Source organism: Sminthopsis crassicaudata, chromosome 3 (genome assembly GCF_048593235.1).
Source record: "Sminthopsis crassicaudata isolate SCR6 chromosome 3, ASM4859323v1, whole genome shotgun sequence".
Classification (NCBI taxonomy): Eukaryota; Metazoa; Chordata; class Mammalia; order Dasyuromorphia; family Dasyuridae; genus Sminthopsis; species Sminthopsis crassicaudata.
Genome location: NC_133619.1, coordinates 639,559,956 through 639,574,718, shown reverse-complemented (window position 1 = coordinate 639,574,718; position 14,763 = coordinate 639,559,956). Strand labels below are relative to the sequence as shown.

Genomic DNA, 14,763 nt, shown 5'->3' with positions numbered 1-14,763 from the left:
TCAGACCGACGGACAATGGGGAGGGCTCAGAAAGGTCCCTTTACTGTTCCAGGGGAGTTTGCTCAAGGGAGGGGCGTGGAGGCGGGGCGGGGTGAGCGCAGCCCGAGCTGCTCCTGGTCATCCCTCAGCCCACCCTGGGCCCTCCTCCCCCTCCAGCTGTAAGGGAAGGGGGCTGCAGGGGAGAGGGGCTGCAATAGGGCAGGCGGGTCCATCAGAGAAGGGGCAGCCTTGTGGCGGCGGAGGCGCTGGGAGGTCCCGGTTGCCAAGCAGCCTCAGAGGACGCTGACGCGCTCGGCCAGGCCCTGCATCTCGTGGTCCGGGGGCGGGAAGGCCTGGGCGGCCCTTTCCCCGCCCCCGGGCTCCCCGCCCCCTCCCGTCTCGCGCAGGTGTGCCGGGTAAGGCAGCGTGTGCTCGGCCGCGAACTGCTCCCAGCGGGCGTCGTCACTCTCGTGGGTGATGTGCCGCTCCCCCATCTTGCCCTCGAGCTCCCGCAGGTCCAGCCACGTCTGGTAGTCCTGGGAGGAGAGGGGTTAAGCAGGGAGGGGGCCGCCCGCCAGCCCCACGGCCAATGGGATCCGGACGCTCCGCCCCTCGTGGCCGCCCGGCCAATGGGAGAGGGGCCCCGCCCCCGCCCCTCGTGCCCGCCCGGCCAATGGGAGGGAGGTCCCGCCCCCGCTCACCTGCAGCCAGGGGTGGCTCAGGGACTTGTCCACGCTGTAGCGCTTCCGCATCTTCACCTGGAGCAGGTTGTTGATCAGGTCTATGGCTGTGGGGGCGGGAAAAGGCTGTGGGGGCGAGCCCGGCCACTCTAGGAGAGCCCCCGGGAGAAGCCTCCCTCCCTGGCGAGCCAAGCCCTCCTCAGGGTGTGGAAAGCGGCGGGTTCAGTTCGCCCCTCCACCCTCCGTGCATTTCCTCCCCTCCCTAGGGCTACCTCGCAGCGTTCCCCAAAAGCCCTTCAGTGCCACAGCGGGGCTTGCCTCCGTGCTCCCTGAGCCCCCCCAGGCAGGGATTCAGGGGCCGCCCCCCCAGGTGTCTGGCCCGGGGCCTCGCGGACGAGGAGCGAGCTCGCCCAGAGGAGGCCCCTCCGTCTCCACTCAGTTGCACCTAGAAGCCTCCCAGGGTTTCCCGGAGACTCTGGGAGGCCGGTCCACTGGCCAAGCGGGGAGGGGGGAGGGGGCAGAGATGCCGAAGCCTGATACCCAAGGCTCCCGCGTGGGAGGCTCGAGCTGAGCCATTACCCCCCCCCCCCACTGCCCAGCGGGGAGCCTCCCGTCCTGCCCTCGGGCCGGGCTACCTCCGGCGGAGATGTGGCTCCAGGGGCTGGCTGGGTACATGAAGGCCGCGTTCTGGATCTGGTCGTTAATGTCCTCGTCCTCGTTAAAGGGGAAGGTTCCGCTGAGGCTCACGTACATGATCACGCCCACGGACCACATGTCCAGGGAGCGGTTGTAGCCCTGATTCAGCAGCACCTCGGGGGCCAGATAGGCGGGGGTCCCCACCACGGAGCGGCGGAAAGACTTCTCCCCAATGATCCGGGCAAATCCAAAGTCACACAGCTTCACCTGCGGCGGGAGAGGGCCTGAAAACCCGCCTAGCCACGCCCGGGCCCCTCCGGAATGTCTCAGCATCGGGGCTTGGAGGAACTTCCGGGCATCCTAAATCCCTCAATGGGGGTGTCCAGCCTGGCATATGCGCCCCGGGGCCCCAGAGACCACGCCTTCCAGGCACCCCTCCCGGCCCAGGCCCCATCTTGTTCCAGGATCAGAGATCCAACCATCGCTCCCAAGGATCCCATCCCTGAGATCTCCCAGACCGATTCTCTTCCCTCCCGGACCATCCATCCCCTAATGTGTGTTGTCTCTCCCTCTTAGAATGTAAGATTTCCAAGGGCAGAGCCCATTGCACTCTTGTCCGGGCGCCCCCAGTGCAACAGGACAGGGCTTGGTACACAGTAGGTACTTAATAAATGCCCTTTCATTTACTCATGTTCAGGAGAGAGGCCTAAGAAGGGGCTCCCCAAGAGCTGACCTGGGGGAAGGGGTCTGCTGAGGCCAAAAGCACATTCTCCGGCTTCAGGTCACAGTGAACGATGTTCTTGAAGTGCAGATGTCTCAGGGCCACCAGGATCTGGGGGAGGGGGAGACAATCAAGCAGGGAGCCAGGGAAGAGAGCCCGCCTCTCCTCCAGTCAGTCCCCTGGCCCCTCCTTCCTCATCCCATCACCCTGGCCTAGGGGAGAAGGAATGGAGAGGAGAGGGGACGGATTAAGGGGTGAGGGACAAAGGATGGAGAGAGGAGGGGGGAAAAACTTAGGAGGGAGGGGAATAGGAGAGGAGGATTATAGACTGGGGGGCTAGGACAGAGAGAGGAGGGGGACAATTGGGAGTAGAAAATAGGATGGAGAGGGGAGGGGGACAGAATTAAGAATGGAGAAGGGAAGGATGGGGGGGACGGGCAGGGAGCCCGGGGCCCCAGGCTGTCACCTGGGTGATAAGGAACTTGGTGAGCCTCTCAGGCAGCCGACCCTTCTCACTGGACAGGATCATCTCCAGCATGTCCCCGTGAAGCTTCTCCATCACCACAAACACTTTCTCTGGGGTCTCAAACATACACTCCAGGTTCACGATCCCTGGGTGCCGGAGACTCTGCGGAGCCGGAGGGGAGGGTTCAGGCCACCTCACTGGCCACAGAGCCTCCCTCAGACCTCCCCCCGCCATGACCGGGCAGGAGCCAGGATGGGCACGGGCCGGGCCGGGCACCTGCCATCCACAAGGATTCTCGGCCCACTGCCCGGGGGCTCACCTGCAGGATGGCCACCTCGTTCCGGAGCTGGCTCTCCTGCTTGGTGGGGAAGCGCAGCTTGTCAATCACCTTCACAGCCACGTCCCTGCCTGTCTTCCTGTGCTTCCCTGCGGACGGCAGGCGTGGGGTCAGACTGCTCCCTAACATCAGCCAGAGGCCCTCATTCCGAGTCCCAGAAGGAGCGCCAGGCTGGGATCCTGGGGCTCACACTAACGGGCTAAGTCAAGTGAAGCCCTGAGACTCAGCTTCCTCATCTGCAAAATGGGGGTAATAATGACCTCATCCTATTTGCCCTTCCAGGATCATGTCACTGTTCAGTCATTTCTCTGACTCTGTGACCCCATCTGGGTTTTCTTGGCAGAGACGTGGATGGCATTCCTTCCCCCGCGCATTTTACAGATGGGGAAGCTGAGGCAGTCAGGGTTAGGTGATTTGTCTAGGATCACATGGCTAGCAAGGGTCTGAGGCCAGTTCTGAATCCAGCTTTTCCTGACCCCAGTACCAGTGCTCTCACAAACCTTCCCCGGGAACACCAACCAGTATTGTCGGAGGCACAGCTCGAACCCAGGACCTCCATAATCTGCAGCCAGGGTGGGAGGAGCCCCCTCCCATCACATACCAAGCATTCAGGGCACAGCTTCAATCGAGGAAAGCGGCTGACCGCCCCAAGACTTTGGGGACACCCCACAGAGGAGACCCCGATAAGAATTCGGGGGACACTGAAGTTTGCCAATTCACTCAGCCCTGTGCAAGGAGCGCTGCTCTTATCCCCCTTTTATAGACAAGGAAGGTGAGGAGACCTCCAACTCTGGTCTTCCTAAAGCCAAGGCCGAGCGCCACCTAGCGGTCTCACGAGGGGCTCTTGGGGGATGGGTGGCAGGTCTCCCTCCCCATGGGCCAGGCGGTTTTACCTCCGTAGACTACTCCAAACTGCCCAGAGCCCAGCACCTCGTCCGGGAAGATCTGGTACACTGTGGCGATGTCCTGGGGGAGGCAGAGCGGTCAGGGAGGAGGGGGGAGGTATGGGGGGCCAGTGGGGCAGGGCAGAGGGGGGGACTGAGGAAGGTGGGAGGGAGGGTGAGGGGCGGCTGGAGGCTGGCTGGCTGGCCAAGGGAAGGTGGGAGAAAGGGTGAGGGGTTACAAAGGGGCAGCTGGAGGCAGGCCGAGGGAAGGTGCAGGGGGCCATTCAGGGGGAAGCGGGGCTGAGTCTCACCACATTCTCCTGGATCTGGCTGTTGGACACAGAAATGCTCACGGAGGCCTGCCCTGCAGAAAAGGAAGGCAGAGATCAGGCCGGTGGCCCAGGCCCCCAGCCCGTGCCAGAGCACCCCTCACCCACCCAAACTTGCTGGGCTTCAGGGGCAGCCCGTGACTCACTGTGGGGGGCGTGGCCAGGGGTGCTGGGAGCGTCCTGCAGGATGACGGGCATCAGGGCCTGGCGGATGGCCGTCTCCCAGCCCCGGGCAGTCTCGGACCCCTGCCCGCCACCTGGGCCACCGGGAGCCAGGATGGGCGTCTCGCCAACGAAGTAGGTGGTGTTTGCGGTGACGATCTCAAAGCAGTGTGGGTTGGTGCCCGGAGGTACCAGCGAGAAGTTCTGGGCCGGCTCCACAGCCAATATCTCAGAGAGGGGGATCTCCTGGCAGAACGCAGGAGGGCACAGGTCAAGATGCCTCCGGGGACAATGAGAAGTTGGGTTCTGTTTCTAGAGCCCACGGTACACGATTCTGGCTCTCCGCCACACTACCCAACCCCCGTCATCAGCAATGTGCAGGGGGCTCCCCCAGGAGCCCAGAGAAGCCCCGGGTCCAAATCTGCACTTGCACCGAGGCGGGGTCAGGCTCGGGGAGTGGGGGTGGGAAAGGACCCGGAGGTACCTTGTAGTATCGGTTGGTTGTGTTGTTCTGGAAGAGGGTAAGGCACTTGCAGTCCAGACGCCAGTAGTGACGCTTCCTCTGGAAGGAGAGACAGAGCGGTCAGGCCAGAGGACCCCAGGAAAAGGCAGCAGTGGCCGCCGGCTCCCCGCCCCCGGGGGCCCCAAGCCCACTCACCAGCGTGTCCTTGTTGCTGTAGTGGACAACCCAGCCCTCCCGGAGGGTCGTGCTGGACTTCCGAGTGGTGTGTCTCACAGACTGGACAACGCGCATCAGGGGGATGTACCCAAGGGAACTGGGGGCAGCGGGGGAGGGGGGAAGAGTGAATCACAAGGGAGCAGTTAAAGTCAGTCACGGACACGTCACAGACGGAAGGGGGCCGAGAACACTCATCAGAGGCAGGAAAGAGCCAGTGACGGGGAGGCTGGGGAAGGGCAGGCAGACAGTTATTGGGGGACCTGTCGCGTGCTTCAATCATTACAGAAAACAGTTTGGAACGGAGCTCAAAAGGGCAAGGGCAAAATGATTAGCCCTGTGACCCAGAATTCCCACTTCTAGGCAGGGAGCCCTCGGCAGAAAGCGAGCTTTCCGGGACGCTCAGTATTCGCTGCAGCATTTTAGGGGCAGCCAAAAGTAGGGAACGGCTTCGTTTTCCACCCGTGGGGAATGGCCAGAGCTTCTGAGGGGGGCTGTTTCTGTACCGACATAAGAGCCAGCATAAGGTCGAGAAAAAGAAAGCTTAATGCTACGCAAAAGCCCTGGGCCTGGAGACAGGAAAACAGAATTCAAATCTGGCTTCAGACTTCCCAGCCGTGGGAGCCTGGGCAAGTCACTGCACCTGGTCTGGCTCAGTTTCCTGCTCTGTAAAATGAGCCGCAGAAGGACATGGCCAACCACTGGGGCCTCTCTGCCGAGGGGTGTCAGACACAATTGTGACCAAGGACACTCCCCTCTTTGCAGAAGCAGGAGCAGCAGGAGCCATGAAAGCTCACACAGGTTAGTTTGGATGGATTGTTCCTTCCTAACCTCATGGACACGGGATGGATGGCTTGTTGGGGACTGAGCTGGGGAATGACAAAAACCTGTCACTCTAAGTAAGGAAACTAAAAGAATCCGGTCTCAGAGCCAGAAAGGACCCAGAAGCAGAGGGTGTCGGGGTCTGGTGGATAAACTGAGGCCCAGAGGGATTCACCAGCTAAAAGTGGGGCCCGGCTTGAGCGTCCGCACCTCTGTGCCTTGCCGGCTTCTCCCTCCTCCTCCTCGCTGGCTCTCAGGGCGTTCTCTGCGTGGGAGCCGGGGATGACCCCCCCGTCGTCACACTCATCCATCAGGGAACTCTTGTCAGAGTCCCCAAAGTCGCTCGCCTCTTCCATGGGCACATCTGTGGGATGGCACGAGAGGGACCCCTGAGGCGCCTCCATCCCATCAGCCCGGCCCTTCCCTCCCTCCATGCCCCCCGACTCACCGCCATTGAGGAGCGCCTCTCCCAGGCAGTCGTTGGGGACTCGGGTGGCGCAGCGCTTGTGACAGTTAAATTTGCAATCTGTGGGAGGGGAGGGTTAATGGAAAGGCTCCTCAGCCCCCCTCTACCACCCCCGGCCATCCCCACCACCTACAGGAGCCAAGGAAACATCCATTTAGGCAACTTCCCTTCCCTGTTACCCCCAAACCCCATGACTAGTCCGGAGACCCTCCAACCAGCACTAAGAATCCCTGCTCTGGAGCAGACCTCTGAGAAACACCCACTGATGGCCCATCGGACCCCAAACTTCAATGTGGCTCCCGCCATCAGCTCTGTAAGTGGAGAACAGAGTCTGGAACCAGACTCAAGAACAGTCCTGCCTTTAGAAGTCAGACAGCCCCAGACCCTGAGCCTCTCAAACACCAACTCTGTGACTCAAGGGTCCCCTAATCCCTAGGGTTCTCTGGAAGAAAACCTAGCACCCGCGGAAGCGGGCATCTTGCTGCGTCACTCCATTCTGGGATCGACACTCTGGGACGCTGACTTTGCCAAAGTGTTTGTTTCCCCATGGTTTAGGGGGTTCGGGCTCTCCGCTCATTCGTTTAAAATTCTAACATTCTGAAATCTAAAACTAAGACTAAGAGGCCCTTTTAAGTCTCATGTTTCTATGGTTCTCTATTCTAGTATCTGACTCCAAGGTTCACTATTATAAATCTGACTTTCTAGGGGTTTGTTTCTATGGTTCTTTATTCTAGGTGTCTGACTCCAAGGTTCACTATTATAAATCTGACTTTCTAGGGGTTTGTTTCTATGGCTCTTTATTCTAGGTGTCTGACTCCAAGGTTCTCTGTTATAAATCGGGCATTCTAGGGATCTGTTTCTGAGGTTCTCTGTTCCAAGTCTAATGTTCTAGGTGTCTGGTTCCAAAGTTCTGTGTTCTAAGTGTGGTGTTCTACATGTCTGGTTCCCAGAATTTCCAATCTAACATTCTAGTATCTCTTCCTAAGCTTCTGAGTTTCTTTGCTTCCTGGGGAATCCATGACCCTTGTTCCCCTCTGACCTCTACCTGCTGACCTTTGCATTGGAGGCCTTGTCGGAAGAGACCCTTCAAGAGCTTCTTGCAGGCCTGGCAGACAGTAGGCCGAGTGTAACTGTGGATGAGGAAGGTGTGGGGGACCTTGACTTTGGAGAGCAGCAGCTTGTCCAGCTCAATAGGGCGGCCCATGTAGGACGTGGAGGAGGAGGAAGAGGAAGATGAAGGCAGGCGGCGGGAAAACGCCTCCGTTGAGCTGCGACTCTGTCCAGAGAGAAAGGAGATCACGGTCCCCTTTCCGTCTTCCAATGCCTGATAGCCCCGCGGCTCTCGGACTGAAGTCCAGTTATTTGGGGGAGTAGGAGGGAATGCTGGAAGAGGGAAGAATCCAGGGCCCAAAGCCTGGCTCCTTGGTCCCGGGGCCCCTCCCGCTGCTCCCACCAAGCCCCACAGCAGGGCCCTCACCAGCTCATCAGGCGTGCAAGGCAGAGACTCGGACGTGCCCAGCCGAAGAGAGTGCCCGCTGGCCAGCGAGGTGGAGGAGAGGCGGCGCTTTCGGGCCCCGCTACAGTTGTTGGGGATGCTGAAGGCACAGCGTTTGTGGTAATTCAGCCCACAGCCTGCAGGGAAGAGGTGGGGGGAGGAACATCATCGGGGGACAAGGGGCGGGTGGGGGAAGGAACATCGATGGGGGACAAGGGGAGAAGCGGGGGGAGGAACACCATCAGGGGACGAGGGGGAAGGAACATCATTGGGGATGAGGGGCGAAGTGGGGGAAGGGGCATCATCAGGGCACGAGGGGAGTGGTGGGAGGAGGGACATCATCAGGGGACGTGTCCAGATACTGCTCCTGTAAAGAACCAGCCATCCTGGACCTGCCTCCCACTTCACATAGTCAGAGCCCCTTCTGAACAGCAGTCCTCAGCCCTCTCATCCAATCACCAGCTCAGCCCAGATGTTGTCCAGGAAGTTTTCCTACACCTGAAGTCAGCCTAGAGCCCTTCCACCTGGCTTAATTCTTCCTAGAACACCTTCAAGATTCTCCCCCATGACCTCAAAGCCACCGACACCCCCACGCCCTCCTCTTTCTAGGCACTCCCCATTCCACAGCCTCCCAGGGTGCTCTCATCTCTCAGAAGGCCCCCCCCCAGTTGCCTGTCACGGAACCAGAAGATGTTCCACCTCTGAGGTGACCCAGTCCGGCCTTCTCCTCCTCTCTTAACAGGGTCCCCCATTCTGTCCTCTCTGGTTCTCACCGTGACTTTGTGACGGGCACAAGCAGCACAAAAGGCACCTCATCTCAAGTTTTTTTTAGAAGCTGTGAATGGGACAGTGGGAGGGCCCTCCTCACAGCTCGGGCTCTGGGACCGTCTCCATGCTCCTTATTCCTGGGACTGCTGCCTTCCCTCTGCCTGCGCTTCCTCGTCGGAACAGAGACTGGCCCGGTTCCAGGGCACTCTACTCTTAACGAGCTCTCCTTCCTAGCCCAGAGGGGCCCTCGGAGCCAGGAGCTCTTGGATCGCTACCACAGCCTAGTACCTGTGTGACCCTGAAGAAGTCACTGACCTCTCAACTTTCTAAGACCACAAGCTGAAGAGCAGATACTGATCTGTCCTGGTAGGGGGACTTGCTGACCAGGAGCTCCCTACACCAGAGAAATCACAAGTTAGGTAAGAAAAGAAATCTGGCTAATTAGGCCCTAAGCTCAGGGGTTCCTTTCTGCTAAAAGAAGAGCCCCTAAATTTCAGCAGCCCAGCCAGAGCCCAGATCACCCTGCCCTAGGTACGCCTCCCTCCCGGCTCACCATCGCACTTGAGTCCCTGGCGCACCAGGCCGAACAACATCTCCCCACAGTGGTCACAGAAAGCGGGCGCTCGGTAGGAGTGGACTGTGAGGGCGTGTGGACGGATCTGGAAGTCCTCGAAGGTAGCAGAAGCTGGGGGGGGGCGAGTGAGTCATGGTTAGAACTTGAGAGGAGGGAACAGGATGGGGGGCCCAGCCCAGTGGCAGTGTTAAATAAAAGCTTGTTTCCTTCCTTTCCTTCTGATGGGCAAGAGAGACCCCTAGAAAGGATCTCAGGGGAACCTGAGCAGGGCAGCGGCCCCCCGCCCTTATTCCTTACCCCTGATTCACTGTAGCCTGGGGCAACTAAGTTTTTGCCTCAATTTCCCCTTTCGTCAAACAGAGGAGAGATGCAAAGGGTCCTTCCCAGTTCCGACCTTAGGTCCTGGTTTGACAATTCTCAGACTCACAGGCTCCCGGGGGCAGAGGCCCCCCCCAGCCCTTACCGGACAGCACCACCTCCACCAGGTCTCCCTCCTGTATGTCCCCGGCAGAGCGGACCAGCTGCAGCAGGTTAGCAGAGGTGGGGTCGTGCTTGAAGAGCAGGATCTTGTCATAGAGCCCATAGAAGCCACACTCGGGGAACTGGGGGAGGGGAGTCTCCAGGTCATCTCCCAGGGCTGGGCCGTCCCCCCCCCAGACCCCCAAACCTCTGCCCCTCCCTTCCTTCCCACCCCAACACACAGACCAGGTGTTCTGGGAGGAGAACCCCGAATGGGCAGGGTCAATGTGAAGAGCAGATGGGGAGGGGGAGCGCGACACCTGGGGTCTGCTCTGGTTCTGGGGCCGGGCAGGAAAGCCTAGTGATCCCAACCAGACCCTTTCCCCCACCCCATTTCCTTCCGGATTCTATTGTTCTCCAAACACCTGGCCTGAAGCCCAGCCTTGGGAGGGGGGGAGGAGGGGGCAGGGATGACAGCAACATCAGGAATCAGGACCCAGAGCCCAGGGCTGCGTGCATGGGGGGGAGGGGACGCGTAGGGGAGGGATTCTGGGCTCTGAGTTAAAAGAGAAGAAAGGACTAAGTGCCCCCCAGACCCCCAGGGCCCGAGGGTTCACGCACACATTGCTGTTCCTGATGGGCCTCCACCCACAGCCCACAGGCTGGGGGGGGGGGGACAGGAAGTGAAACTGGCTAGAAACAGAAAATGAAACCAAAGCAGGTAGAGCATGGGGAGGTGTAAACATGCCTGGACTGGAGAGGGGCTGGCACCTGTCCTCCCAGCCTGACATTCGGAGTTCTAAGGCCCTCCCAGTCCCAATATTGTCTGTTCTAAGTCTCCTCCCAGTCCTGACATCCCCTGTTCTAAGGCCCTCTCAGTCCTGACATCACCTGTTCTAAATCCCCTCCCAGTCCTGACATCCCCTGTTCTAAGTCTCTTCCCAGCCCTGACATCCCCTGTTCTAAGGCCCTCTCAGTCCTGACATCCCCTGTTCTAAGGCCCCCTCCCCCCTCTGACATCCCCTGTTCTAAGGCCCTCCCAGTCCTGACATCCCCTATTCTAAGTCTCTTCCCAGCCCTGACATCCCCTGTTCTAGGCCCCTCCCAGCCCTGACATCCCCTGTTCTAAGTCTCCTCCCAGTCCTGACATCCCCTGTTCTAAGGCCCTCCCAGTCCTGACATCCCCTGTTCTAAGTCTCCTCCCAGCCCTGACATCCCCTATTCTAAGTCTCTTCCCAGCCCTGACATCCCCTATTCTAAGTCTCTTCCCAGCCCTGACATCCCCTGTTCTAAGGCCCTCCCAGTCCTGACATCCCCTATTCTAAGTCTTTTCCCAGCCCTGACATCCCCTGTTCTAAGGCCCTCCCAGTCCTGGCATTCCCTGTTCTAAGTCTCCTCCCAGTCCCAATATTGTCTATTCTAAGTCTCCTCCCAGCCCTGACATCCCCTGTTCTAAGTCTCCTCCCAGCCCTGACATCCCCTGTTCTAAATCCCCTCCCAGCCCTGACATCCCCTGTTCTAAGGCCCTCTCAGCCCTGACATCCCCTATTCTAAGTCTCTTCCCAGCCCTGACATCCCCTATTCTAAGTCTCTTCCCAGCCCTGACATCCCCTGTTCTAAGGCCCTCCCAGTCCTGGCATTCTCTGTTCTAAGGCCCTCCCAGTCCTGACATCCCCTGTTCTAAGTCCCTCCCAGTCCCAATATTGTCTATTCTAAGTCTCCTCCCAGTCCTGACATCCCCTGTTCTAAGTCTCCTCCCAGTCCCAATATTGTCTATTCTGAGTCTCCTCCCAGCCCTGACATCCCCTGTTCTAAGGCCCTCCCAGTCCTGGCATTCCCTGTTCTAAGGCCCTCCCAGTCCCAATATAGTCTGTTCTAAGGCCCTCCCAGTCCCAATATTGTCTATTCTGAGTCTCCTCCCAGCCCTGACATCCCCTGTTCTAAGTCCCTCCCAGTCCTGGCATTCTCTGTTCTAAGGCCCTCCCAGCCCTGACATCCCCTGTTCTAAGTCCCTCCCAGTCCCAATATTGTCTATTCTAAGTCTCCTCCCAGTCCTGACATCCCCTGTTCTAAGTCTCCTCCCAGTCCCAATATTGTCTATTCTAAGTCTCCTCCCAGCCCTGACATCCCCTGTTCTAAGTCTCCTCCCAGTCCCAATATTGTCTATTCTAAGTCTCTTCCCAGCCCTGACATCCCCTGTTCTAAGGCCCTCCCAGTCCTGGCATTCCCTGTTCTAAGGCCCTCCCAGTCCCAATATTGTCTATTCTGAGTCTCCTCCCAGCCCTGACATCCCCTGTTCTAAGTCTCCTCCCAGTCCTGGCATTCTCTGTTCTAAGGCCCTCCCAGCCCTGACATCCCCTGTTCTAAGTCTCCTCCCAGTCCTGGCATTCTCTGTTCTAAGGCCCTCCCAGTCCTGACATCCCCTGTTCTAAGTCCCTCCCAGTCCTGGCATTCCCTGTTCTAAGTCCCTCCCAGTCCTGGCATTCCCTGTTCTAAGGCCCTCCCAGTCCTGGCATCCCCTGTTCTAAGGCCCTCCCAGCCCTGACATCCCCTGTTCTAAGGCCCTCCCAGTCCTGGCATCCCCTGTTCTAAGGCCCTCCCAGTCCTGGCATCCCCTGTTCTAAGTCCCTCCCAGGTAGGACACTCAGATATTCTCTGCCAATGCTGGTCTTAGACATCAAAATCAGGATTCCCTGAACTCCCAAGGTGCTCCCCCACTGCAGGGAATGCTCGAGGCAGCACACACTCACCGACACACTCACTTACATTCACTCACACTCTGGCTCTCACCTCCCCAAGCCTCCAGAGCCCCCTCCCTCTCTGGGACCCAGCTCCAACGTCCAGCTTCCACCAAACCAAGGGGAGGCTGGGAGCCTGGAGCGGGTCGGGGCCCAAGCTCCTCTCTCTCCACCTGGGCCGGGCCCCTCCCCCCCACGCTGGCACACCTGGCCGGGGCTCCCACCCCCTCCCCCCTCCCCCAGAACTCGGCCTGTGAGGACTCGCCGCGGGCCCGGGGGCTCTCTCCGCCTCCAGGTCTGGAAGCCTGGGCCGCCCCCACCCCGGCGCTGTCCCCAGCTCCCTTCCAAGGAAGGAGCCTTGTCCCGGGGTCAGGAGACCTGGGTTTAAGGGTGGCCGTGACCGGGCCTCCCACTTGGGCTCCAGGGCCCCCGGGGCCCCCTCCCCTTCCCCGGTCCCAGCCCCACACCTTCTGGTCCACGATGGAGCACGCCAGCTGCTTAACGTGGGCCAGGTCCGAGGCGGCGGGCAGCAGCACGAACTCGCGCGTGAGTCCGATCTGAATGTGGAAGGAGACCCCGCCGGAGCCCGGGGCCAGCAGCAGGAGGGGCGGCGGCGGCGGCTGCTGGGGCTGCTGCTGGGACAGCTCGGGGCCCGCGTGCGCTGGGGGCGGCGACCCCGGCCCCGGAGACTGCGGGAGCCCCGCGGGAGGGGAGGAGGCGCCGGGGGAGGCCATTGGGGGGCCGCCTCACGCCCACATCCACTTGCGATCTGGGGAGGGGTCGCGTGGGTCGGGGGCAGGGAGGTGCAGCCCCGAGCAGGAGTCTCCGCGCCTGGGGGGCTCAGCCGGCTCGGAAGACGAGGGATGGGGCACGGGAAGGGAGCCCCAAGTCGGAAAGGTCCGAACACCCCCGCGGGCCCCCACGCGGGCGCAGCGGAGCGGACTCGGGGGGCCCTGGGGAAGTTTGGGGGAAGCGGGGGTTACCGGGTGGGCTCGGGTTCGGCGGGCCGGGGTCGCGGTGGCGGCGGGAGGGCGGGCGGGGGTCGTCGGACTCCTTTCCCGCCCCCGCCCCCCGCACTCAGAACTTTGTAACTCGGCGGCGGCGGCGGCGGCGGCGGCGGCCCAGGAGGAAGTGTCCTGACCGACGGCAAGAGCAGCCAATCAGCGTGGCCTGGGGTGACGTCAGCGTGCTGGGGGGGGCAGGACCCAAGGTCCCGCTTAGGGGTCCGGGGACCCCGCTGCCCCCAAAGCCCCGGCTGGTTCTCCAGGAGCGGACCGGCCTGCGAGGGCCCGGGCGGTTGTCTCCCCGGGTCCGGAGAGTGAGGCTGGGGGCCCCAGGGCGACTCCTCCCCCACATCCTGACCACGCCCCGCCGAGGTCCCGGAAACAAACTTTCCCCAGCGCGGCGGGAGCCCACACGCGTGGGGCCCCGGCCCGCCCAGCGTAGACCCCTCTGCCCGGGCTTCAGAGCCCAGGACGCCCCGGAGGAGGCTGCCCCGGTGGTGGGAAGGAAGCCGTGCGGCTCTAATCGGGCACCTCCCCCCCCGCAGGGGTGGGAGAGTGGGGGCCTCCAGGGCCGTAGTCCTGAGCCCCGAGATCCCCCGGCTTAACTTGGAAGGGAGCGGTGGGAGGCTGGAGGAGCTCGGGGAGGAGGGGCTCGGCAGGGGGCGGGATTTGGGGGCAGAGCGGGAGGCGGCCTGGATGACTGCCCCCCGCCGGTGGAGCGCCCGACTTCAGGCAGCAGCGGAGGACTTTGGAGACGGAAAGCCTTTCGTCACGGAGAAAGCTCCCGTGTCCCCCTCTTTTCCCCTGCCCCCCGGAAGCGGCCTTTCTTCCTCCGAGGCTGGGGACCCCTCCGCAGGCCCCGAGCCCCCTCCTCCAACTGCCCCCCTTCCGGGGGCTTCTAGTGGCCGCTCCTTCATTTCACACAAGAAAGTCCGTCCTAAGCCAGCCTCGAGGCCCCGCTGTGGGGGGCAGAGAAAGTGCGAAGAGGGGTGCTGGGGGAGGGGCACTCCTCGGTTCTGGAGGTAGTGGCTGTTTATGCCACATCCGGGCCGGCCCCGGGGAAGGAAGTCTAAGGCTTCAGCCTGAAACCCTGGCCAGCACGTGGGGGGGAGGGGGGCCTCCAAGCCCCACCTCGGTGAGCTCCTGGAGTCAGGCTGGGGGGGGAGGGGCCAGTTCTGGACCACTCCCAGCCCAATCTGTTTATCTGCACCAGGAGGGACCAGATGGTACCTGAGATCCCTGTGGGTCCCCCCCCCCCTGGTGGGAGCTGCCCCGGGCCAGAAGAGGGGAGGGCCTCTGGGCCTTGGAGCACAGGCTGTGTGAGCCAGCTAATGAGAAGCGACTGCTCCCCGACTTTCGGCAGAGAAACAGTGGCTGGGCTGCTGTGCGCTCTGACACCGTCACCGTCTCTGTCCCAGGGGGCCTTGGGCAGCCAGGGGAGATACGGTTCCTGGGCTTCACTTCCTCCCACCCCACCCTCCCCCAAGTTGCAAACTCCCCCCTTCTCACTGAAGAGCAAGCCGGCTTTGTCCCTCACAGGGGTCCCCTCCCCCTCAAGTCCCAGGCC

The 14,763-nt window shown here is 61.2% G+C and overlaps 1 protein-coding gene across 1 annotated transcript; it reads right to left on the bottom strand.

Moving 5' to 3' along the window:
• Window positions 1-20: 20 nt before the first annotated feature.
• Window positions 21-13,763, bottom strand: PRKD2 (protein kinase D2). The gene is made up of 18 exons (XM_074306967.1): window positions 12,660-13,763; window positions 9,459-9,597; window positions 8,975-9,106; window positions 7,636-7,790; window positions 7,212-7,434; window positions 6,141-6,218; window positions 5,903-6,056; window positions 4,853-4,970; window positions 4,679-4,756; window positions 4,179-4,440; window positions 4,015-4,067; window positions 3,713-3,785; window positions 2,802-2,908; window positions 2,483-2,644; window positions 2,029-2,127; window positions 1,295-1,562; window positions 681-766; window positions 21-515 (listed from the first exon to the last, which is right to left on the bottom strand). The coding sequence occupies exons 1-18, from the start codon at window positions 12,924-12,926 to the stop codon at window positions 273-275; spliced, it is 2,697 nt and encodes an 898-aa protein (XP_074163068.1). The 5' UTR covers window positions 12,927-13,763; the 3' UTR covers window positions 21-272.
• Between the last annotated feature and the right edge of the window lie 1,000 nt (window positions 13,764-14,763).